This window comes from Typopeltis vanoorti, chromosome 13 (assembly GCF_054136105.1).
Source record: "Typopeltis vanoorti isolate ZY-2024b chromosome 13, IOZ_Tvanoo_1.0, whole genome shotgun sequence".
Classification (NCBI taxonomy): Eukaryota; Metazoa; Arthropoda; class Arachnida; order Uropygi; family Thelyphonidae; genus Typopeltis; species Typopeltis vanoorti.
Genome location: NC_143561.1, coordinates 44,635,802 through 44,663,588, shown reverse-complemented (window position 1 = coordinate 44,663,588; position 27,787 = coordinate 44,635,802). Strand labels below are relative to the sequence as shown.

The 27,787-nt window shown below is 32.1% G+C and overlaps 1 protein-coding gene across 1 annotated transcript in view; it reads left to right on the top strand.

Moving 5' to 3' along the window:
- Nucleotides 1–27,787, top strand: part of LOC150100106 (uncharacterized) — a 73,085-nt gene that overhangs the window by 10,656 nt on the left and 34,642 nt on the right. Inside the window, exons 6-8 of the mRNA XM_090403213.1 lie at nt 1,277–1,337; nt 25,316–25,377; nt 25,501–25,591. Coding sequence (XP_090259339.1) covers nt 1,277–1,337; nt 25,316–25,377; nt 25,501–25,591 — 214 coding nt within the window. The remainder of the gene's footprint in view (nt 1–1,276; nt 1,338–25,315; nt 25,378–25,500; nt 25,592–27,787) is intronic.

Sequence of the window (27,787 nt, the reverse complement as noted above, 5' to 3'; positions counted from 1 at the left end):
TATATATCTTTTTACTTTATGAAATGCTTTTTCGTAATCTATAAACAAAATATGAGTTTCTAAATTAAATTCTCTTATTTTTTTCTATAAGCAGTTTTAAACAAAAAGCTGCATCCATTGTAGAGTGATCTTTTCTAAATCCTTTTCTATAGCAATTTTTCACGGAATATTTTCAATTTTGTATTAAGTATTCTACTACACATTTCGTAAAATGTATTCAATAAACTCTGTAACTAGCTGCTTTTGTTTTATCCCCCTTTATAAATATAGATATTACTATACTTGTATTCCATTCCTTGGTCTATTTGTATGTATTTTATTTAAAAATTTTAATAATCTCTGATGAAATTTTTTTCCAGAAAATTTATGCAGTTCGGAGTTTATCCCATTTTCTCCTGCTGATTTACTATTTTTCATTTTATTTAGGTTGTCCTTTAATTTTTTCTTCGCTATTATATCATTTGAAGCATGAAGCATTTTATAAGTTTTTGGTGTAATGCTTTTATGTTAGTATTATCTATCCAAAGATCTATAAAGTAATCCAACAATTCTTTTAAATCTGAATCTTTTTAATATTTTTAAAATCTCTGCTGAAAATCGTCGCTGAACTGGAATAATAATAATAATAACTCTTTATAGATGACAGATGATCCTAGACGAATTGGCATTCAAAACTACAATTATTCTCTACAGCCAAAGCTCAGTTTTAAAATCTTTTTGTAGGATTTACAGCGCTCCTAATTAGGTTCTTCAATAAAACAATAAATAAAAAAGGACACAATAAGATACATAACCTCAATATGTCGTTTTAAGTGTCACTGATAATGAATGATGTAATTATGCCAGAATGCTATTGAGAAACGCAAAATATTACTATGAATGTGTACGACGTAGTACCCAAAAATAACCGGAATTATTAATTTTTTAAAATTTTTATTAAAGTTTATAATATCATATTCTAGTCCCCTTCAAAGTACTCTTCACGGGAGGCAAAGCACTTGTCTCAATGTGTTTTTGCACTGCTAGAAACAGTTCTGGAACTGTTCAACTGGAATACTGTTTACTTGGAATACTTTCTGTGCTAATGAATGATGTTACTACACACAAATATTATTGTGAAACTGTGTTTATTTTATTTTTTTATGATGATTTAGACTTTTTCACACGTGTTTTTTTTTTCTTTTGATAGTGTAAATATTAATGTCTATGACAATTATTCTGATTTTGCTTTGCATTTATTTATTTATTTTATTTATTTATTTATTTTTTATTGTAGAATTTCCAGACTGTTTGAAATTGGAATTACTGATCGTTGGCTAAAGCTTCAGGAAGTTATGGTTAGATCAGATTGCCATCAAGTAAAAACAGACAAAGCTCTCTCTCTTGTTGGACTCTTCAAAGTTATTATAATATGGACTATAGGTGTGAGTTTAGCAATGACTGTTTTAATATTAGAGTGGATGTGGTTTAAATGTTCAACTAAACAGAATATCGTTCAAGATATTTTATGAACAAAATTCTTGATATACTTTAACTTGGTAATGTTAATTGTCTATGTTAATCACATGCTTTGTGCAGTTTAAGAAAAATCTTTCACTTCAAGCCTGTAAGACATTACACAATTGCATGTATAATCATATCCAGGTATAATTGAACATGCTTCGATGAACTGAATGGATATCATACCAAGTCAATATTCTAATGTAGAATATTGACTTGGTATGTGGTTACGTGGTCATTCATTAACGTAGTCAAGCATTTTTACTGAAAAAAAAAGTGAAGTTCTACTTGCATTCTGATATTTTAAACTAAATTAATTTAGTTATTATTATTATTATTATTATTATTATTATTATTATTATTATTATTATTATTATTATGGACCTTTAGAGGGCGCTGTTATGCGAGTTTTCGAAGATTTATGTACTGGTTTTAGTGAATAATTCTTGATGCATTTCTTGATATGTGTACGTTACATACACCATAACAGATTAAGAAATATTATAATTACTGCATGCAAAAAAAAGGAAATTTATATAAAATGATTCAATAACCAATATCGTTAAAATGAAAAGATTTAACACATTCAATGAATCATTTAAATATGTATATGAAGAAATGTAAAATACAGAACCGTCCACTCAGTCTCAAAAAGCTAGATAGAGTTAAAAGGTCTTTCCTACACCTTTAAGGGAATAAAAGGAGTTAGTTGTTATTATTATTATTATTATTATTATTATTATTATTATTATTATTATTATTATTATTATTATATGGAAAGATGAAAACGTGTCACAAATTTGATAAGAAATAGGTCTTAAATAAAAAATACTTAATAAATTGGTCAAATAAAAGCAAAAATGAAATGAAGTATAAACCATGATAGTTTCTAGCAGAACTGCAAGAAGCAATTCACAAATTATATAATTGCATCGCATTTAATACTTCTCAGGGTGAAAGCAACTGTGCGTATTGTAAATATTATTTACTGTGATGTAATATATGCACTGTTGATGTAATAAAAATAATCGTGAATAAAAATTATTATTATTATTATTATTATTATTATTATTATATATTCACTTATCCAATTTAGAAAAACTTCAGTGAAGAATCGTTTCAATGGTGCTTTGGAGACCCAATACACACCAGAAAATAACCGAATCCCTAATGTCAAAGCACAAAATTCTGAGTAAAAAGAATCTACGACACTATGTACCGTTACTAAGATACTATTTCAACAAGACAAACAAAAATAACAGAGGAAACCCATCAGATGACCACACCAAACACAGCCTTTTACACAACCAGGAGTTATAACAGTTTGTATGGAGGGAGGAACTTTATACTCACATAATTCAATAACTTGCTATATAAACACCTGAACAATTACAGAACATTAAAAGCTGAACTGTGGAAATTGTATCAGCACACTTAGAACTGCAACAGTTCCATACATTTCACATAAAACATATTAACCACCGTAACAAAGAGACTAATAAAAAGAAGAAAAAAAGTTAAGTTAATCGTTAATCCTACTGGCTTCAGAAAAGCTAACTCAAGCTTTGGAGTTATCTTAGTTGATTACTCCCCATCGTCATACTTCTCATTTTCATAAATATATCATTTCTGTTCCACAGATCACATTATCCTGTTATGCATGTAATCTAGTCTGAAATTGTTATTATTGGAGCAAAGTGGAGGGCACTCCTTTTCATTAATATATTATTTCAATTCCTTTACTTTACGTAAGATACACACATACTCAAATATACTTAATTATTCAAATGATGTTCTTAGTCTTCTATAAACCTAATTTATTTGAAACAAAAAAAACGAAGTATTTATTGCATAAAACATAATTAAATTAATATTAATATTAAAATTACTCAACGTAATGTAATAACATTATTTGGTAAAAATATGACTATTATTATATTATATATAGTGTCTCCCCTCATCTCATCTTCTTCATACCCTCTTTTACCTTGCGGTGTCGAGGGTTTATTAATCATCGGACCTCAAACCGTTCACATGATAAGGTGGTCAGCCCTGCTCCACGGTGTATCCTATCTCCTGTAGTGTTGAGTTCTCAAAGCCGGTTCCTGCTTTGCTGGATGAAAACCCCCAGGATAAACTGGGAGAAAAACCCTACTGTCTCCACGCCCAAGACCGGCTAACTTGGCTATGGCTGAGGAAGATCTTTCAGCTCTTCACGTCACCACTTTTTCGCCTATCAACCAATTTCTGCAACCCACAAATCTTCAACCTGTTCTCATAAGGTTCATTCGATAGACCTGCTATCATCTTGGTCACTCGCTTCTGGATCCTCTCCACTTCCTCCCCATCAAGAAGAAACTCTGGCGCCCGGATCTGGGCACAGTAGTCAAGATGGGGTCTTATCAAGGCTCGATACAGAGGAATAATAACTTGATTGTCTTTGCTCGTCAAAGTATTCTTCAGTAACCAAGTGATTTGATGAGCTGATTTAGCCACTTTTGCAATGTGCTCCATAAACTTCAACTCCCTATCCACCAACACTCCCAAATCCATGGCCTCGTCAATCTCCTGGAGTACGGTTCCACTAATGTGGTATACTGCTGCAAATTTATTATTATTAATACCCTTATTATTATTATTATTATTATTAGTAGTAGTAGTAGTAGTAGTAGTAGTATTAATACACTTATATAACCGTGAATTATATATGGTAAATTATCACTGTTATTATTATTAATAATAGCAATACATGAATGATTATTTTATACCAATCACAGCTTATCTAAATTATAAGGATATTTTAAATTTAAACTTTATACAGAACCAGAAGCAGTAAAATGTAGTATTGCTGTCTAAATTGTGCAGGGTATATGTATGTAATTACATGCAATTTATTTCAGAGATAATAAGTAAGTCTTCTTTTTATTATTATTATTAAAATTATTTTACATGCATCAATTATACTTATTATATTATAAAAAACGTTTGTATTACAGTGTGAATATATACTTCTGTGTACATGTAATTTTTGAAGGAGAATAAAAAAATAAAATAATATTTGCAAGCGTATACTTCTGTGGCTAATTGGTTCAAAAGACATACTTCGGTGATTACACCACATTTTGTTCATTATTCAGTTATATAAAACACTGAAATAATAGTTTCCGACAAGTTTCGTAAATCGTAGGATTTACATCTTCAGGGGTAAATAGTATAACTTAAAGTATAACTTTAAGTATAACTTTAAATAGTATAACTTTAAGTTATACTATTTACCCCTGAAGATGTAAATCCTACGATTTACGAAACTTGTCGGAAACTATTATTTCAGTGTTTTATATAACTGAATAATAAAAAAATGTGGTATAATCACCAAAATATGTCTTTTAAAATAATATATATTTTATAGTACTCCTCTTTACATCCATCAACACATATCAACAGTTGACTGCTAATTTAAAAAAAAAATTAGACATTAGATTATCATCTTAAAATACTACTTTTCCACAAAATATCGAAAAACACTAACAATTCCATATCGTATATTCTTATTATTATTCCTTACCTCCTCTTTTACCTATATATATGTGCATATGTAATGTATACATATATGAAATTTATAGGTATATGCAATGTAAATATGTATGGATGTACAGTATGCAATATATGTAAGTGTATTATCAACTAATCCTCCTAATATTAGTATGCAAAATTATACTACTATTACTATACTACTACTACTACTTTTTTATTAACTTTATTATTCATATCTACTTGCTTACTTCATACCGATGTGTACATATCAGCATACAAGTACTTTCACATATGATATACACATCTACATTGTAATCTTATGAACAATGATACTTAACAATTTTACGACTTTACAATTCTGTACTACACATCTGTACAGTTTGATACATTTACTTTCATTTTTTTAATAATTCTGAGAAATTACATATATATATTTCGTTAGCAGTACTAATAATATTTATAATACATTACAATTGTGAATAACAGATACTTGCAGGTTAATAATATTTTTATATAATAATAATATATATATATATATATTTTTTTTTTTAAATAAATTATATTTTTGTTCATTACTAAAATATTTACACATATATATACAATAGCTATCTTGAGTATAATTTTACAAAATTTTTCTACATTGGATTTCAGTTAAAATTTTTAATAACACTCTTTTCCTATGTATTGTGCATTTACACAATGTTAATATTAGAACGAATGTTCTAATATTAACAGTGATGATTATAAAGAATTTTTTTTTTTTTTGAGTGAATAACTAATATAATAATAATAGATTGGGAGGCATTTCTGCTTTCTTCCTGAAAGTTTTGTAGACTTATCTGAAGAAGATGATAGATGGTGGTGGTTTCATGGTTATGTTTCTATACTGGCCGCAAGCCAGGTGTTGATTTTACAGTTTGTTGGTACGTGCTTGGAAGGCTTCAACTGCTATTACACAGTTTAACTTTTTTTTTATTTTTGCAAGTAGGGTTGGATTTGGACATGGTGTGTTTGTTTGTGTCCTTGTAGTGGCGTTTTATGAAAGGGGTTTGTCATAGTTTTTTTTGTGTGTGTGTGTGTGTGTGTGTGTGTGTGAGAAAGAAACAGGAATTTCTCTAATTTTCTTTCTCGCTATAATAATAATATTAATATTAATATAAAATAATACTTTTTTTTGTTAATATAATAATAATATTTTATTGATTGTTAAAAATATTTACACATACAATAAACATCTTGAGTGACATTGCAACTTATAATTTTACAGAATTCAGCTCTAAGTGCTGCATTTCCTACATTGGATTTCAATTAACATTTTTAATAATACTTTTTTTTGCCTCTGTATTATGTATTTACAACACATGTTCTTCTAATATTCACAATAAAGATTATACAGAATTTTTGAATACAGAATATACAGAATCCGTTTATCTCTTCTTTAATTTTCATTATTACCAAGTACCTTATCAAAATAATAATAATTATAATAATAGTAATAATTTTTTTAATAGTAATAGTACTTTATTGATTGCTAAAATATTTATGTATGCAATAGACATCTTGAGTGACATTGCAACTTATAATTTTACAGAATTCAGCTCTAAGTGCTGCATTTTCTATATTGAATTTAACTAAAATTTTTAATAGTATTTTTTGCCTCTATATTATGTATTTACAGCACATGTTCTTCTAATGTTAAAAATGAACATTATTCAGAATTTTTTGTATAATAATTTTTTTTTGTTTATATAATTTTTTAATTATAAGAATAATTTATTACATTATTTTTTTATGTTACATAAGAGTATTGTATTAATGACATTATCGCATAATAATCAGTATCTTGTGTATCTTCTTTATTGCTGTATACTTTGCTAACTGTTTTATTACATAATCTGCTTCTTTGGTTATAAAGATTACGTGTGGTTGAGTGAGGCGAGTTAATCCCAACTAATTTGAAGCTTGGGTTAGCTTTTGTGAAAAGTGTGGGATTTAGGCTTCACTATTTATATTGTTGCTATTGTTTATGTATGGGATGTTGGCATTGGATGCTGGTGATTTGTGATGAGTATATTAGTGTTAATGGTATATTAACTTTGTTGGTATATTTTCCAGAGTTCGTGTTTTAATGTTCTGTAGTTATCTACGTGTTTTAAATTTCTTGGTAGATTGTTGAGTTGCGTGGATATCTAGTGTGACCTCACAAAAGAACCGTATGAATTGTTGAGGGGTGTAGGGATGTAGAGGGTTGTTGTGGGTCGTGTTATACGATATGTGTCTCTGTTGTTTCGATAGGTGATGTTGAAGTAATTCCTTGATAATGCCATGTAGTGTTTCAGGTTTTTAATGCTCAGAATTCTGTGTATTGTCGTATACTTTTCGGATATTGGTTGTTGCGTGTAAGGTATCCAAATCACTGTTGACACAATATTTCTGTGTAATGTTTCTAATTTTGTTAGGTGGCTGTTTGATGTATTTGCATAGACTGTTATTCCGTATCTGAGTAGGGATTCGCAGATACCGTGATATAGGTGTATAATAATAATTAATATATATTTTATATATATAATATAATATAATATAATATAATATAATATAATATAATATAATATAATATAATATAATATAATATAATATAATATAAATAATAATAATTAATAATAAATAATAATTAAAAACTAGATCTTGTGCAAGAACTCTTTGACAAACGTAACGAACAAATAACAAAAAAATCTAGCGAATATGAAGATTTGGTAAAACATAATAATTTAACAGTGATAGAAGTGTTGCAAACGGTAAAAGACATTAAAATCAGCATTAACACACTAACTGACAGGCAACACAAGTTTACGAAAGACGCATCCGAACTCGTCAAGAACTTAATTCCCTAAAACTACAATACGAACTTTTAAACCAACAACATAAAAAAGACCTTGTCATAAACGGTCTTCCAGAAACTGCATCCACAGAAAATATTAGAGACGTAGATTTAAAGTTAGGCCATGCAATTGACATCCCCTTACAGCTTAACGACATTCAGACCGTAAATCGGATTGCTACGAAGAGCAAAAAACAAGGCTTGCCATGACCTACACCAGTCATAGTTCGTCTTACAAGCAAGTCCACAAGAGACAATCTCATAAAAGCTAGCAGACAGAAAACAAACAGTTGCTATGGACTTGAACACATTGCAAGACAATACGGCAATCTTCCTATCGGAATATTTAACACCATTCAACCAGAATCTGTTGTACCAAGCAAAAAAAGCAAAAAACAGAAAAAAATTGCCAATGTTTGTGGATTAGAAATGCCAAGATATTTTTGAAAAAGCCACAAACTTCAAAGCTGATACAAATCAAAAGCTCAGAAGATATAGAAAAACTGCCACAGTGAAAATAAAATCTCCTAATTAGTTCAAAAAGAAGACCACAACAAAAATGAATGCGAACCATCAAGACAGATGTAATAACATCAAGAATATATCGGCAATTTAACTTTGATCAGATCTTTCAGATCATTCATTTGACCTCTCAAACATCAGCCTACTTCCAATACAGCAATCAAATCAATAAAAAATATGTAACCCGTGTCATCCTTAGATAAGCTTATTAAAAAGCTTCAAGGTTGCAAGCTGAGATATTACATCTCAACCGAGATCAACAGAAAGAAAAAAGAATTATTTATTACATTGAAGTGCTGTAGTTACAGTGCTAAAATACATTAAAAGCAAAAATTGTAAAATATAACATATTGTTATACTATAAATGCTGTTAAAAATGTATTCTTATTCAATAGCAAACTAAAAATTACCATCCATAGCAGGGATGCATAAACTTGTTAAGGCCGAGGGCCGCATAGTTCCACTGTTACTTATGGGAGGGCCGCCAAAAAAAAACTTGAACGTTATCTACCATATATTGTTTATTTTATTTATACCTATCATAAGTGTTACAAAAAAGGTAATAAAAAGTAAGTGAATTTAATTTGATGCGTGACATTACACTGATTTGACAATTGTTTTGATATTTGGTTCGAGTTTTGCAGTAGCCAACCGCAAAATTGATTCTAAATTTTCATCACTCAAGCGGTTCCTATTTTTCGATTTGTTAATAATCATGACTGAAAAAGTTTGTTCACAAATATACGTTGAGCCAAAGAGGCTTTCACATTTTAATGCATTATCTAGCAACCATTTATAATTTTTTTTTTTTTTTTTTTTTTACAATTGACACAACAATAGAAGTTTAATAAATTGCCTTCTTTAAATTTATTTCGCAGGTTCTCATCGTTTTGAATGTCGGTAAGTTCAAGCTGTACTGATTCGGGTGCATTTTCGGGCAAAATGGCAAAAGGATTGCTAAATAAATCTAGAGACGGTTTCACTTTTTTAAAATCAGAAAACCAATCCTTGCAGGCTGATATCAAGTTATCAATCTTTTCAACATACACAGTTTTGAAGTTGACATTGAACTTTTCAGAAACTTTCTTATAATTAGGAAAATGGATGTGATTCCCTGACTTCAGTTGAATTTGAAATAGATTTAATTTGCACTGAAAAGACAAAATGCGACCGTAAAGTTGAGTAACCAATTGATCTTTGCCTTGAAGTCGCGTATTTAACATATTTAAATAATTAGAAATGTCAACCAGAAAGGCTAAGTCACATAATCAATCCGGATTTTTTATGTCAGGGACGTTTTTGTTTTTTTCAGTCATGAAGATTTCAATTTCATCAATTAAATTCAGGAACCGCTCCAATGTTTGTCCACGACTTAGCCACCTCACTTCTGTGTAAAAAATTAAGTCACATATTCACTTTCAATGTCTTCAAGAAACTTTTTGAATTGTCGGTGATTAAGGCCACGGAATTTTATAAAATTAATCGCTGAAACCACAACTTTCATGACATGTTCAAATCCAAGTTTCTTAGGGCACAAGCTCTCCTGGTGGATTATACAGTGGAATTGTATCAACTCATCGTCGTGCCGTCCCAAATGCTGTTTCAATAATGTTACCAATCCAGAATTAGCTCCTATCATGGAAGGAGCTCCGTCAGTCGTGATACCTGATAATTTTGTCAGATCTAAATCAATTTTAGAACACTGTTCCAAAAGCCCAGTGAACATGTCATTACTTTTCGTTTGATCTTACAATGAACTCATTCCAATCAGTCCCTCACTTACCTCAAACTCTTGCGTTATTCCACGTGCAAATATTAACAACTGCGCTGTGGAAGTAATGTGAGTTGATTCATCAACAGCTAATGAAAAATAGGCAAATTTCTTTGAATAAGATGTTAATTGGTCCACAACAAAATCCTTTGCATTTTCCGACATTGCAGTAATTCTCCTTTGCAGAGTCATCCTGTTTAACTGAATTTTCTCAACATTTTTGGCTGATTCAGAACAAATTTTTTTAGCAGCTATCTCAAGGCAATCTTTAACGAAATCTTCGTCTGTAAATGGTCGGCGCCTTTTTGCTATAAGGCGAGATATTTCAAAACTTATTTCTGTTGCGATTTCCGAATCTTGAATAGGTTTTGTAAACATCACTTTCTGACCTGTCAATTCTCGTTTCAAAAATGAAATCTTTTGTTTAAGTAGTTCTTCGGGTAGATTTGAAAATGTAGAATGCAGACTTTCATAGTGTCTCCTTATATTGTATTCTTTTGGTATGGCTACAGCACTTTTGCAAATCAAGCACACGATATTATTAAACGACTGCACAAAACCATATTTTTCGGTCCAACTATCCTGAAAATGCCGTTTTTCATCCTGTAGTTTGCGTTTCCTAACTTGGCCCTGCTTTATCCATTGTAGAATTTATTTAATTTATTTTTTACCGGTTCCTAGGGGTGATAATTAATTGTAGCAAGCACCTACGAAAAAAAATACTCCTATGACAAATACTCCTATGCTTTGTGCATGTACCATGTTTAAAAATTACCTATCGTGTAACTTGTTAAAGTTAAAATAATACACGGTGAGACGGGCCGCCAGCAAATCAACGGAGGGCCGCATGCGGCCCGAGCGCCGCGGTCTGTGCATCCCTAATCTATAGTAACTATTATTAACACATTATACAAAAAAAAGGAAAATTTGTATGAAATTCATTGTTAAAAAAAAAACTAGAACAACATGTTTTGTAAATGCATAATATGCAATCATAATTTTAATAATAAAACTCATTGAATTAAAAAATACTATTTTTATTATTATTATACGTATGTAATGTTTAGAATTTTTAAATTTTGTAATTTCTATAATTTTATAATGTAATTATTATATGTATGCAAGACATAATAAAGTGTTAAAAATTATTATTATTATTATAGAATATATAAATAAATCATGGTGTCCCAAAAGGCACCATATTATCACCTACTCTATTCGACATATACATTAACGAAGTTCAAAAACTGGCCACACGATGTCAAATATATCAGAATGCAGATGACCTAACGCTACTAGCAGTCCATACAGACATCAACACGACTCTCTCCAAAGCAGAAGACCTAAATGAAATCACAACTTACTTCTACCAAAACTCAATTATAATCAACGACATCAAAACGCACATGTTAATCATAAGTAATCCGAGAATCATGCGCACCGCACCACTATCGCTACAATGTTACACATACTGCTGCATTAATAACAAAAACAACGGCCAATGTCCTGAAATCACACCAGTAACACATTCAAAATACCTAGGCCTTTACATAGATTTCCATCTCAAATCAACAAAACATATAGAATACCTACATACTGAACTATGCATTATTGCAGCAAAACTTTTCCAAGCAAACAACGACCTGATTCAAAACTCCAATATCACGGTCTCTGCGAATTGCCACTCAGGTACGATATAACAAAGTCAATGGCAGTAAAAGTAAAGTCATTCACTTTGGCGTGATTAGATATCCAATGTGGACTTATATTGGTGGAATTATGCTAGAAGAAACCGATGAGGCTATAGATCTTGTAGTGTTAGTAGATAGGAAGTTGAAGTTCAAGGGCCATTTGGCAAAGATAGAAAATATAACTCAAAAGATAATTGAAATGTTGAAACGAACGTTCACATGTAAAGATAAGGATGTCATTTTGCCGCTTTACAAGGCCTTGATAAGACCTCACTTGGACTGTTTTGCGCAAGTCTTGTCTCCTAGTTTCCGCTGTGATTATGATAGACTGGAGATAGTACAAAGGAGAGTGTTAAAAATGATACCAGGATTGTAGAATACTGATTATGAAGACAAGTTGAGAATTTGTGGACTTCAGACACTATCAAATATGAGAAAGGGGTGATATGATTGAGACTTACAAACTTCTGAAAGTGTTACACAGGATTTCAACTGATGGGAGTTTTCATTTTATGGAGGGTGTGGAAAGGACAAGAAGGCATCCTTTGAAACTGAGAATGAAGGCACCAAAGAAGGGAGTGAGGGCTAGATTTTTTTCTCAGAGGGTGGAACGTGACTGGAATGCTATTGGATGTTGTGAATGCAAGCAGTGTGAATGAATTTAAGAATAAGTATGATATCTGGTATGTGTGTGTGTGTGTGTGTGTGTGTGTGTGTGTGTGTGTGTGTGTGTGTGTGTGTGTGTGTGTGTGTGTGTGTGTGTGTGTGTGTGTGTGTGTGTGTGTGTGTGTGTGTGTGTGTGTGTGTGTGTGTGTGTGTGTGTGTGTGTGTGTGTCCTCCTTCGACCAATCTCTTACTCCCTGGACGTCTCTCTTAGTAATAATAATAATAATAATAATAATAATAATAATAATAATAATAATAACAACAACAACAGCAGTTATGCAAACACATCAAACAGCTATCTAACAAAATTAGAAATATTACATAGGAAAATTGTTTCAACAGTAATTTGGAGGCCTCATATATAACATCCGATCACCAAACCGCTTATGGAAAACAGAGAATGCTGCATTATTAACTGAAACACATTATAATATTACTAAGGAATTACTTCACCAACACCTATCGTTACAACAGAGACACCTGTCGCATAACACAACCCACAATAACTCTCTACATCCATAGACCCTTCAACAACTCATACAGTTCTTCTATGAAATCACATCTCATATCGACGCTACTCACAACCTCCCAAGAAATTTAAAACATAGACAATTCCTGAACATTAAAACACGAAATATGAAAGCTATACTAAAACAGTTAATATAGCATTAACACTAATATACACTTCACAAATCACCAGCAGCCAACGTCTACATTCCATCCATTAGTACCAGACAACATAAATAGCGAAGGCTAATCCAATCCTTTTCATAAAAATGAACCCTAACTTCGAAGATAGTGGGATTAGTTCGCCTCAATCAACTAATACTCATAATCATAGACTGCAAATTATTGTAATGTATACGTAAATAAGGTGTATAAAAATAAATGATGATACTGATATGGAAAAAAAAGTATATGTATTTATATTCAAAGAAAAATATTAAAAAGAAATTAAGGTACACTGAACTGTGTATACAAAATTTTGTACTGAACAGGAAATGTAATGTTTTTATTATATATATATGTAAATACTTTGTATGATAATAATAAAAAAAATATATTATTCAAAAAAATATCGATTTAAATACGATTGTAAAAAAAATGAAATCAATGCATTCAGCATTCCTGTTGCATGTTAACAGAAAAGAAACTGAAAATGTAAATTGTAAATCAAAATTAACTGTAAATTGCAACTGAAAAAAAAAAAGATTATTATTGATTAAAAAAAAGTTAAAAGTGAAATGAATCCATTCAGTATACACTGCTGATAACAAAAAGAAACTGTAAATATAATTTATGAATTAAAATGAACTGCAGAGTGAAATATAAATGTAAATGACAAAATGCAGAAAAGAATTATGTAAACATTTATATAAAATTATTCCACCAACAGTATCGTGAATACGAAAAATATCTCTCTCTTAACACATTAAACGAATCATTGTAAATATATCTGTTTAAAAAAATCTAAAATACATTATTAATATTATTATTCATGCATATTTAAATAAGATATTTACTTAGTATTCTGTACTGAATATTTGTAATATATAAAAATGTAATAGAAAATACTTCAACTGTATCTTTGTAAATATTCTGTATATGTGAAGAGGATAATAAACTTTTTAAAAATTATTATTATTATTGTTATTCTTATTAGTATAGCTTGCATAATAAACTGCCTAGCAGTGTTGGGAGGTGACTGAAGCAGACAAAATAGTTAAATTACTCAACGATCATTTTTGCAAGTGTAACAATGAGGTGGAGATATTGCAGTCGTACTGTAGATGCGATAACAGTTGATGTGGAAGCAGACGTAGATGAAATAGACGTGCATAGGATATTACAAACCTTGATGTGAAAATTTGTGAGATTAGATGGAATGTAAACCAGCACATTACGAGAATGTGCTAGTGGACTGGTAGCGTCTTTGACTGAATTGAGGAATCATAATCAGGACCCCAATAAAGAAGTAATAAATTATTGGCCGCTCTGTCTTTTAGCAGCCTTAATATGAGCCTTTGAGTTTCTTATTCACCTATTATTGTCATTAATCTGAACAGAAAATAATGCCTGAATTATCCATTGACATTTCAAAGAATGACTCATAGCATTGTTTTTCATCCAGGGTGATTTACAGTTTTATATTAAAGTAGTAGAAATAGAAAGTAGATATTAGTAAAAAATTTACTTTATTTATTTTTTAAACTAGTAACAAATAAATTATGCTGGATTTTATTTTATTTATTTTTTTTATTTTGCAATTTTATTTTTTGTATTATAGAAAATTTATCAGTAACGGATCAACACTGATTTAAAAAAAAAAAAAAAAAACGATTTCCAAATTCATGCAGTTTCGGAGGTTATATTCAATCTTTAGACTGTTTTGGGTACAGTCAATTTAAATATTACAGACCAAATTTCTTCTTCCGGTTTTATCAAAAATATTAAAATTAATAAGCATTAGTTTAATTAAATTCAGAATTTACAACAATATTCAACTAGTGAATATATTTAGCAATACGGTATTAATCATAAAGAGTGGTGTTTCATATCGTGTTGCCTATTTCCATATACCTCTAAATCAATCCTAAATTAGCAGCAGCTACATGCTTACACGTCACTGGTGTTTGGATACCGTATTGAAATCCAATATATTCATCACTAGCTACTGTTTTGGTGAAGCTTCATAGCATAATAAAACTGTATTCGTTGGGTTTGTGTTCTATGCAATTGAAAACTACTAGTAGTTGTAAGTATGATATATGTTATCATTATTTTGTTTTGATATTAATTATTACAACCATTTATTAGAAAAAGGAGTTACGTATTGGATTCTAGATCTTTATTTCCTTAGCAAACTATTATTAATAATGTAAACAGTAATTATATATTATTGCTATGGTTTAAACCTTGTCCTATGGTTAAGTTCATTGAAAATTGTAATATTTTCTGCTAGCTAGTAATCCATTATAAAAATTAACATTAAATTAAGAATTTATTAATCTAATTCATATATAAACTATGTGAATTAGAGTTCCATATTTCAGTTATAGTAAATTTAAATTTTGCACATCAGTTTTCTTCATACGGATTTTTTAAAAAAAATTTTTTTAATTAAAATATTAGACAAATTGGTGAGGATTAGTTTAATGAAAATTTCAGAAAATATATTTACAAATCAGTTCAGAATTAAACATTCATTAAGTATACACAAGCATTCAGTTCGTACTACGCTAGATGAATGCAAATTAACACAAGTACTTTTTAGATATTCAGAATTATGATAGAATATTCACAATGAATGAAACGTTAGAATGTCGATGTAAAATCGTTAACTGGTTTAACGATTTTATATCGACACATGTCTAGCTCAATTTTGCACAGTCAACTGTTTCGCAAACGATTCTGTATTGATCGCGTCTGCTAAGAGAGAGCAGGTGAAATATAAATTAATGTAAATATTAAACGAGGAATAGAAAATGAAAGCAAAATTTATTCTTTCCAACACACACACACACACACGCACGCACGCACACGCACAAATAAAAACATAATTTGCGGAATTCAGCATTAAACGTTTCTATATAAAAGTTTCTGCACTATTATACAGGTAGAGAGAGCTATTCAAATTATGTCCTCGAGAATAGTTCAACGTGTATAATAATAAAGTCTTCATGGAGTCCGAAGACTTATCGCAGGAGATCTAACGCTTACGTTTTACTCAACAACTATTGTACCTTGAATTGAAGACGTTCAGTGTTGAACACACACCACTTACTCCGGCAATACATTCCAGTCGTTCACCAGTTGCCATACAAAGAATCTCCTTTTCAACTTCTTAATTGACCTTTGCATACTTTTCAGGAATGACCTGTCGTTCTCCCATCACCAATTACCTTGTGCAACAATTACTTTTATGTAATCATATCACTTCCCCTATTGAGGGAATATTGTCTCAAGACAATATTCCCTCATTTGTCCTTATACTCAATATTTCAGAGTCATCATCATCATCATCATCATCATATGTTCACTAGACATCCACAGATGCCGTATGGTTACTCCGATGCTCGGTGGTGTGCCACACTAATCCTCGCCATGTACTCCTGTTGTATGTCTTTCTGGAGGCCTCAACTCTCTGAAGATCAGTCACTCCACACAACCATTCATTCATCTCAGTGACGGTCTACCACTTCCTCTTTTTCCAGGAACTTTACCTTCTATTACTGTTCTGAGAAGTCCTCCTTCCATCCTTTCTATGTGTCCAAAATATTTTAACTCTCTTTTGACAATATCCTTAAGCCTTAAAGTTCTACTGATCTTTTCTAACGCCCATTCATTTGTACGCATTTCAGTAAATATCTCCAACAGCCTTTTGTAACACCACATCTCAAAAGAAAAGTTTCACATCCATAAGTCGCTGTTGGGAAAAAAAATTGCATCTAAAATCCTCAACTTTGTTACCATGGAGAGATCCATCCTTACAGATTTTAGACAAGTCTCTGACTGTTGTTTTAGCCATTCCTAATCTTTTTCCGACTTCTTCTGAACAGCAATTCTTGATATTAATAATGGATCCCAGATATTCAAACTTGCTGACCTCCTCAATTCTTTCTCCATTAAGGTACAATTGTTTCTCAAGAGCTTCCCTGTTTCCTTTGCGAACCGTAATCTTTGTCTTGCTAGGATTGAGTTTAAGTCCTCTGTTATTACTGATCTTGTTAACTTTATCCAGAATTTGTCCTAGTTCTTCTTTGTCATTACAGAGGAGTATGAAGTACATATTCCTCTGTAATGAGTATGTACTCATTACAGAGGAGTATGTACAACATACCTCAGATTACTGATCAATCTACCACCTATCCTAATTTCTGTCTTGAGCTTATCCATTGCTTCATTGGAATATGGGAAGGACACACACGATGTCCTCCCCATATATACTTAAGAAGTGAGGAGAAAGTAAGCATTGTTGCCTAACTCCTTTTCCAATCTGAAGCCAATCAGTTAATCCAACACCTGTTCTTATTGTGGTCTCTTGTTATGAACCTGATAGTGTGTTGAGAAAAACCAATTCTTTTCATTATTTCCCACAGTTTCACATGCTGAACACAGCCAAAATCTTTAGAGTAGTCTAATAAACACATTACCAGAGGGAGTCTAAATTCTTTATATTTTTCTATGATCTGTCTAAGGCAAAGGATCTGATCTCTGGTGTGACCTTTCCAAAAACCTGCTTGTTCCTCGGCCATCTCTGCCTCAGCTTTGGCATCAAACCTATTTACACGATATTCAATAAAAGTTTGCTTGAATGAGATATTAAACTAATAGTTCTATAGTCCTTGCAAGCGTTCATATCTCTTTTCGAAAGTAGTGGTATGAAAATCGACTTCTTCCAGTCTCTAGGCCATGACCCTCTCTTCCATATCCTTATAATCAATCTATGAAACACTCTTATCCCTTCATTCGCTGTGGCCTTAATTAACTCTGCTGGGATTCCATATGCACCTGGGACCTTATTGCTGTTCAGCTGTTTAACTGCTCTTTCAACTTCATGCAACAGTGGAAGAGGTTCCAAAAATCGGAATTTTCCTCGTGAGAGGACGCCTCCAAAGTTTCTTTATCTACTATATTGTACAGTTCCTCACAATAATTTCCCCCTCTGTTTTAGGATTCCAATTCCTCTATTAGTATCCATTCCTGTCTTTGACGACATTTAATTTGGGCTTAATCTGATTTATGATCTATGCACAATCCAAATGTGACATGATTAGTGCCTTATACAGTGAAACTATTACACCTTTATCCGTAGTCGTCGGGATCTTTGCATTATAAGAGCAATTTTGGGGGTAACATTGTACCCAAGGTTCCCCCCCCCCCCGCAAAGGGACACTCAAGGTGTAGAAGAAGCGATGTGTCCCCTAAATGTGAATTCAATATTCACCAAGATACCCAAACCCTCGCCTCTTCTACCTCCTGCAGCAAAGTTCTTTCGATAAGATAAACCTTATTCCTCATTGCATCTTTTCTGGCTAAAATGTATAACTTTACACTTAGCGATATTGAAGTCACACCCTACTTTTCTGCCCAAAGCACAGCCTATTCAAATTCTCATGAAACAACATCACATAATACCTTCCTGAGATTGCTCTTCCTAATTTAGTATAATCACCAACCAATTGAATATCACATAACAAACCTCAAACTATACAATTGATAGGTAAATTAAACAACCTTCGTCCTAGAAGAAAACCCTTCGGTACCCCACTCCCCACTTTCTTTTTTCGGGACATTGCACTCCTGTACACACGCTGGCTTCTATCACATAACCATCATTGTAACCATGTTACCAATTTACTGTCCACTACAATACTGCTCAATTCGAAAGTAGTTTGTAATGTGAAAACTGTAATAGTGCTTTAGCAAAATCCAGATAAATAACTGTATAAACATCCCCTCTGTACAACACGTTACTTATCCTCATTATAAAATGTAACCAGGTTACTAAAAACAAGACCTCGCCCGAACATACCCATGCTGTTCTTTGAAAAGATTTCCATTCTCACCAGTGCTGGTTTGTATTCTGTATCTAGCCTCTCTATCGCTTATACCACTACATCTGACATATACATTGACCTACAGTTAGACACAACTGACTTGGATATCCCCTTATGCAGTGTGGCATTAATTTTCCTTCTTTCCATTCTTCTGGTACTGCTCCTGTTGCCGAAACCTTATCGCGGACACTTGCATATACATTGCTTATCATCTTCCCCTCAATACTTCCATTTTTAAAGTCACCTATTATTATTATTACCCTTCTGTCACTCATTAGTGTCATCAGTCTAAACATTTCAGAATCCCTTCCCTCTACATTTCTTGGCTTGCAACAACAACCCACTAAATATCCAAAATGAATGCTTACACCAACCTCACATCAAATGCTTTCTTCAAGTTCCGCGTAGAGGGGGGGGGGAGACACAACTCTTCTGAGGACATCAGTAATACCTCAACTCCTTGTTTATCTTTTCTGTCTTTGCGAAAAATGCTATAACCATAATACTGTATTCTATTTCAGCACACACGATCCACTTATCAGAGCATATGGGTTAAGTAGTTAATATACATACATATTATATAAAAACACGGTTTAGTTTTAAATATGTCATTGATTTATTTAATGTTTCATTAAACTTGTGTTTGGGATTCGCCTTGGTTGGCTGACTGGATAACACTTTCATTGTACAACCATTAGGTTGTGGTAATGGGTCGTTGCGGTTATCTTTACGTGGAAAATGATATTTCATCGTCCTGTATAAGACAACCATAACAATATTATTAGAGGATAAACATGAAAAAAAGTTTCATGTTTATCCTTTAGAACGGAGTTTCCTTATTTTATCACACTTAGCCCACCTACAGTACAATGTACGTTAGATTTACAATCTTTGATGTGTAGTATTAACATGACATACCTGGTGATATTTTATGTACTTTTCATTATAATTGAAAAAATAAATAAATCATACAAATGGTTGTTGATTTGCAACCAATGAAACAGAGGAACAGGAAGATCAAGGAAGCAGTTAAACAATATAACTGTAACGCTGTTTTTTGCAGACTAGATTTATACACAACAGACATTTACCAATTGGTAGAATACAGTGATCTAACTCACTGTATCTTAAGTAAATTTTATTGCTGAATTGTTGTTGCATACATATTTCTGTACATATTATCTTATTCATAGCAGTAATCTTTGAGTGAACTTGGACAATGTCGATCATTTATCAGTATTGCTGTTGTTACCAATAAGACGTTATTAAATCATCGAGAGCGACAATGTCGTCATCGCAGAAATAGCATGAAAATATTATTAGTACTAATAGTATTACAAGCAATGAAGCGAGTATTACCCATACGAAGTTATTGACAAAGAAGTGTTTGGAAAAATCAATTTAGGCAACCATGTGATCATTTACAAAATGTAAACAGGTGGACAATATGAATAGTAAATGAGTGCGAAGAGTTAGTGGAGCTTGCAAAGGGAACATAAGTAGGGTTTCGTTTCTTCCACACAGGATACAGTACTTTTAGTACCTAATTAAGCTTAGAAAAAATAATAATAAATAAAGTGGAAAGGAGCAGGATACAGTACTTTTAGTACCTAATTAAGCTTAGAAAAAATAATAATAAATAAAGTGGAAAGGAGATAAAGAATATTGCTAGACAATGAAGATTATCACAACTTATAGGAAACTATTGTACTATATTTGATGGAAATAAAACAGAATATCTGAGTAGGCCAGATCTTGATTACAAGCCTGGATGCTGAGGTTATTTTTCATCGAACCATTTGACTGGAACTGATCTGCAGCCGACGTAAGCAAGATGTATGAATTCAATATATTATGCAGTTAATTGTATATGTTCTCTTGCAGTTTGTCTGTTTTTAAGGATAAAGAAATTGAGTTTTTGGAGAAAAATTCCCATCACTTTCAAATGATACAACTTGTGATAAGTCGCCCGGTCCTAATATTTCATTTCAAGAAAATTCTTTCTATGTAGTCTAAGCATTAGAGTTGTTTTTTGTTTCTTATTTGAAAACAAAATGTGCACTTTCATTAGCGCACTGGCGATATTTGTCTTTCATCTGAAAAGATCTGGGTTCTAATCCCGTGTAGGATGTAAGGAACCCTTCATGCAGACTCTTCAAGTAAAGAAGAGTTAGCGCACCTTATACAGATGTGACAAGGAGGATGTTCATTTAGTGAAATAGGCAAACATTCTAGAGAATACAGCACAATTAAGAGCTATAAATGAACTAGCCTTATAGGTATAGTAGCTTTAGACATAATTTTAAATTTAAAAATATCCTCATTCTTCCAAGTAATCACTGTCAATCTGGTTGTGGAATTTTGAGGATACTGCAGTCTGACTGTAATTATGTCGCCTACAATCTGCAATGCAGTTTGGTAAGGCACACATTTGAATATGATATTTTGCTCCTGCACCTCTTTAGAATGAGACTGTCTTCTCCAGGATATATTTCATATATCCGATCTGCACCTGGGTTGCGTCTACAATGATACCCGTTTTCAAATACTTTGGTATAGAGATAAGATGCTTAAATATGCTTAACTATTTTCAGATATAAATTTTCTGATTTCATGGATTTTGCAATCTTTGTTGAAATCACATATTTTGGTGTATATAAAAATTTAGTTAAATAATTCGTATTCTAACATCTTTAATATACTAGCTCTGCTGTATTTTGTAATGATAGCTGTGTGTTATTCAAGTTTTACTTGAAAATAAATCTATGTGATATTTTCATTTCAGAAGTCTTAATGTAATTAGGATGGAAAACCATTCCAGCCTGCACTTCAGAGTAGCCTATGGCGAGGTAAGAGGGGAAAATAATATTTAAGTACAATTACATTTACAAGATAAGAAACTCTCTCTCTCTCATATAAACATTTTATTTTATTTTAAATTTAAATGCTTATTTTTTGTAAAAAAATGATTATTTTGAACTTTCAAAATAATCATTTTTAAAGCTCAAAATAATTATTTTGAAATGATTAAATTATTTGAAATTATTAAATTGATGTCTGTTTTCTCAGTTGAGAAACAAAACCTAATTCCGAACTTTACCACAGAGGAAAATTAAATTTTAAGGAGTTTATTTCCTAATTAGTCGACTAGAGTGAATAATGTCCGTTTTCTATGCGTAACATACTGAATAATACACTGCTTGGAAAGAAATAAACGTACACTATAGTGTGGTGAACAAACAGTCATGGCGCCCACCTTATCAAGATTTTAGGACCTTCTGCCTTGACTGCAGAGGTCAAGGCAGAATTTTGGGTGGTTCTGCCTTGATCGCACCCGACGATCCAGTTCATTCCATAGATGTTCAATGGTTTGGACTCAGGGCTCAGTGGGCCAATCAAGTGTGGTGACGTTCATGTTTATAAACCATGCAGTTACAGCAGCACCCTTATGACACTGTGCATTGTCTTGCTGAAGGACACAATGGTCAGTTCCTTAGAAACGCAACAAAGTAGAAAGCATTCGGAGTTCAATATTTGTAGCACCACAAACAGAGTTGTGTATAACGTAGCCTAGTCCTATGCCAAACCTGAAATAAAAAAAAAAAACAGGACATCATGACACCGTCACCTCCAAATTTCATAGCTGGGATTACTCACTCTGGTAAGAGATGTTCACCGGCATCCGACACGCACACACCCGTCCACCAACCATAGTCTGAAAAATATACGGTTATAGGTTAAGAGAAATGTATTCTGTTCGTAACTTCGCTTTCTCTCATTCTACTGTGTATGAATGCTATAAATATTTGTATATAGTTATGAAAGAAGGAACCAGGAAAATGGTTTCCTGGTGCCTAGGTAGGGTATCGTTGGGAAGGTCGTTTTGCTTTTTTGTTCACATATCTTCTTGACATGTGCACTGTCTTTACCATTAAGAGTTGGTTAAGAAAGGAAAAGTCAGAAATTGTGTATAACTTAGCCTCGAATCTCTGTTCATGGTGCCACGAACATTGAACTCCGAAAAGTATCTGAAATTCAGGACAATGCAATTCTTCCCACTTTGTTGCGTTTTTGTGGAACTGACCATTGTCTCCTTCAGCAAGACAATGCACAGTGTCATAAGGGTGCTGCTGTAACTGCGTGATTTGTGGACACGAACGTTACCACATTACCACACTTGATTGGCGCATAGAGCCCTGACCCAACCCTATTGAGCCTCTGTGGGATGAACTGGAGCTTCGGGTTGTCAAGGAACGTTTGCCCATAAGAGTCCAGGACCTCATTACATGCCTACAGGAAGAATTGTCCAGAATTACCATTGATTGATATTGTACACTTGTCGAAAATATGTCATTATATCATTGGCAAACTTATTCCCCTTCCCCCAAATTTATGGAAACTTACGAGTATGTACGCTTAGTCCTAGTTCCCCATAACTCCAATTTCCTACCTAAATTAGATCCAAATGTCCGTAGTAGGCAATCATATCCCATATTCCAACACGTATTTGAACATTCTGTACACTCAGTGGGTTATTTATTTTGCCCAGGGAGGGTTAAACCTAATTTTCCAATACTAGATAAATCTTCCATCTCCAACTGAAAAGACGCTATGAAACTTGATTCAAAATCACGTTCTTTCCAACGACTAGGTATTTGGAAAGGTCTTTTTACTTTTTTGTTCACATATCTTCTTCATTTGTGCTTCATTTAGCACATAGCTAAAATGATTTCTTAGGTATATTTCTTAGTATATTTCACACGTCTTTCTGAATTGAAACAACAAAAAAAAATGGCACTTCAAACTTAGAACTTAAATTGAACAACAGCCTATTATTTTCGACTTGTTTGTCTGAATGAATAACAAAGAAAATCCGTTTTTGATTTCCAAAACAGTAATTTTTCTCGCATCAAATCTGAAAAATATAGAATTTGGATTACTTACTCAATCGATGATGATACTGTTAAAGTTGTACATTTAGTAATAATAATTGTGCAAATTATACAATAATTGCTGTGTACATTGCTATTCTGGTGAAAGTATTAAAAAATGAAAAAAAAAAGCATTTATTTAAAAACCACTATAATTCATCTGATATTAAAGTTTTATTTCTCCCTTTGGATTTAGTGGAATCCTTGGTGTATTATAAACGAGGAAGACGATCAAGTGACATTAGATGGTATCTTAGGAGATTTTCTAAAGACATTGTCGTCTTCAATGCATTTCAAGTACGCCTAGTTTTAATTGCACAATGTTTCCAACGCTAAATTTAGTTCATTGTATCAATTTAGAATTATTGGTGAAAAATTCATTAGGAGAGAATTCGGGAATTAGAATAATCTTTTCTTGTTTATAACTGATTTATATGATTTATTTCATTATCATTATTAATATGTAATGCTAAAAACAAATCTACATCATTCAAAAAGTTCTCTTCATGATTACACTTCAATAATTACACTTTTTTTCTTGTGTACATTTTTATTGTATGTGAAAGAATCCATAGATAGAAAATTACAGAATGTCTTAAAAATTAAGTGAACAAATAGAGAGAGCAAGTCTGAAAAACATAGCTGGGATTGATGTGTACACATGAAATATTTCTTTGCCGAATTACGTCATCAAAAATATTTCGAAATTACTTTCAAATGATACTATTGAAGTTAGTGCAAAACTCCTCCGCTAGAGGAATAGAATCTCTTGATCATTCGTTGCCGTTTTGAAGCATTATTGTGGGTGTGCCTAGTTTGATTTTTAGTCAGTCAAAAAAAAAAAGCAGAGTGAAAAAAAAAGGAATAAATTTTATTTCAAATTAAAAAATTACGTGTTTTTGAGAAAATTTCACGTCTTTGATGTATGACGAAATGCAACCGTTTAACTGGATAAATGCACAAACCAAGCTGCATCTGTTTGTAACGTTTTTTAAAAAAAAATGATTATTTAAAACATGAAACATAATACAGCACACGTTTTCATGGTTTTTCAGAGTTTTGATAAGATATTTGAAAGAAAAGTTGCTCAATTTGGGGAAAAATATTGATGACTCGTGCTCTCGATGTTAGAACATAGAAAACATTTTTTTTAACCTACCTACCCACAAAGATAATGTAGGTTTATTCGCAGAACGATTCAAATAAAAAAAAGTATAAAAAGAACTTATGTATGCTTTTCTTTCTTTCTTTTTTTTAAACAGTTGGAAGTCGCAGTCATTGAGGAGCACACCATTCAGTCAGTAAACACATCAATTCAAAAAACGTAAAATGTGATTTTATTTTTAATTTGTCGTGATCGAAGAAGTTCACATGATAATAAGTCACATGTACTTTATTAAGTGTAAAAATTCTAATTTCATGAAATTTAAGCATTTTGTTTTTTTAGCTATTCATTAAGTAAAGCCCCCGATGATCTATGGGGAGTAAGGAGTAAAAATGGTACTTTTAACGGCATGTTAGGACTTCTACAGCGAGGAGTAAGTAGTTTTCCAATTATATATATATATATATTCATTTTTAATATAAACTGACTAAAAACCCGAGAATTATAACAAATTTAGATTTATTATTTGAAAACGCAACATGTTTCGTCGAGATTGACTTCATCAGGCGTTAAGAACATATAAAGATATTAAAAGACACTGAAATAAACATTGAGACACTCTAAAGCTATACAATTATAAAGTTATGATATTCGACTGTAAATTACAGTTATTATGAACTTGTGCTATAGTCCGTGTTAAAGTTCTATTGTTGTATACTTGTGCGTGTGTGTGGAACCACGCGATCTCCAGTACCTAATAGTAGAGCTGAAAGAGTCAGGCAAATTATAGCTGAGATTGTTGTTCATATGAAGAGGGTCCAAGGTGATTTCTTTTGACTCTACAATGCGGCGTTCTACCTCATCATGGCAAATGTGTAGGTTTGAAGTTGTTGTCCAATTTACTTCATGTTGGCGGCTTTCGTTGTTCGTGTTTATTGAAAACAGGATATGGCCTGACAGGTCAGTTGCTCTGGTTCTCTTATAAGCAATGTCTCTCTGGTACTCCTCGAGATATAGGAGAATAGATTTCTCCGTTTGGCCATAGTAAGGTTTTCCGCACTCACATGTGACTTTAGTAGTAGGGGTGGCACTTCTGACCAGATCAAGATCAAGATAAGATAAGGAAAGTGGGCGTGTCTTCCTGACGTCATTGTGAGTGACGTCATGATTTTGGAATTTCCATGTGGGCAAGTGTGTGAATGGCTTCAGTTCTTGTGTTTTGGTTCGCGTATGGGATTATGGGTGATTTTTTTGGTTCGCCTATGGAATTATGGGTGATGATAGAGATAAGGATTCGTGTTGTGATTGGTGGGACAGTTTAAACCAAATGCTTCCGTTGTGCGTGGCTTCCTGAGTCAGGAATTTCCCTGGGAGCATATGTGGTCACTGGCTTCAGTTCTTGTGTTTTGGTTCGCGTATGGCATTATGGGTGATGGTAGAGATAAGGATTCGTGTTGTGGGTGTGTGTTGTTTTCAGATGTAGATAAGTGACGTCATTTGTTATTTGTAAATAAATGTCGTCATTTGTTATTTGTAAATAAGTGACGTTGTTGTTTTGAATGGAAAGGATGATATTAGTGGATAAGAAATCGTGTCGTGATTGGTGGGACACTTCTGACCAGATCAAGATCAAGATAAGATAAGGAATCGTGACGCGAATGTTTGTTGTTATTGAGTTTGGAATGATAATTTAATTTAACTATATTCTATGTCACTCAAACATACAGTTTTTTTTTCTTCTATAGATGGTTGTACTAATTTTCCAATACATTTTGGGCATTTCTTTCCTGTTAAAGTGTGGGAATTCTTAGAGAAAGTCGTGATGGCTCTCGTGTTTCGAGTTTTTCTGAATAATTAATTATATACTTAAAAAACCTGTCCTTAAACACACATACACACACACACACACATATATATTAGATATAAAAAATCGCTAATGTATCCATGTTGATACTCTAATATATACCCTATGATTATTCTTATGGAAAAAAAAAAAAAAACTATTCAGTATTAGAATTACGCTTACCAAAAACATACGAGCAGTTGTTATGTTTAAGTTAAATGTGACACACATCTGTCATTGTCGTCTGTGGAAATTCTTAGAGTATGTCGTGATGGCGGGTGTGATTAGATTTTTATGAATAATTAATTATATACTGGTGTCACTCAAACATACGGTTTTTTTTTTATTTTTATTTGTTTTTTTTTATTTTATATAGATGGTTGTACTAATTTTCCAATACATTTGGGGTATTTGTTTCCTGTTAAAGGGTGGGAATTCTTAGAGTAAGTCGTGATGGCTCTCGTGTTTCGAGCTTTTCTGAATAATTAATTATATACTTAAAGTACCTGTCCTTAAACACACACACACACACACACTAGACATAAAAATTGCTAATGTGTCCATGTTGATACTCTAATATATACCCTATGATTATTCTTATGGGAAAAAAAAAAAAAACTATTCAGTATTAGAATTACGCTTACCAAACAACATGCGATCAGTTATGTTTAAGTTAAAAAAGTACTTACAGCTTTCCAGATGACTCTTCGAAATTCGATTATTCCAAAATAGTTCAATTTTATATCCACAACACAACACAAACACAAAAACCACAAAGAATGAAAT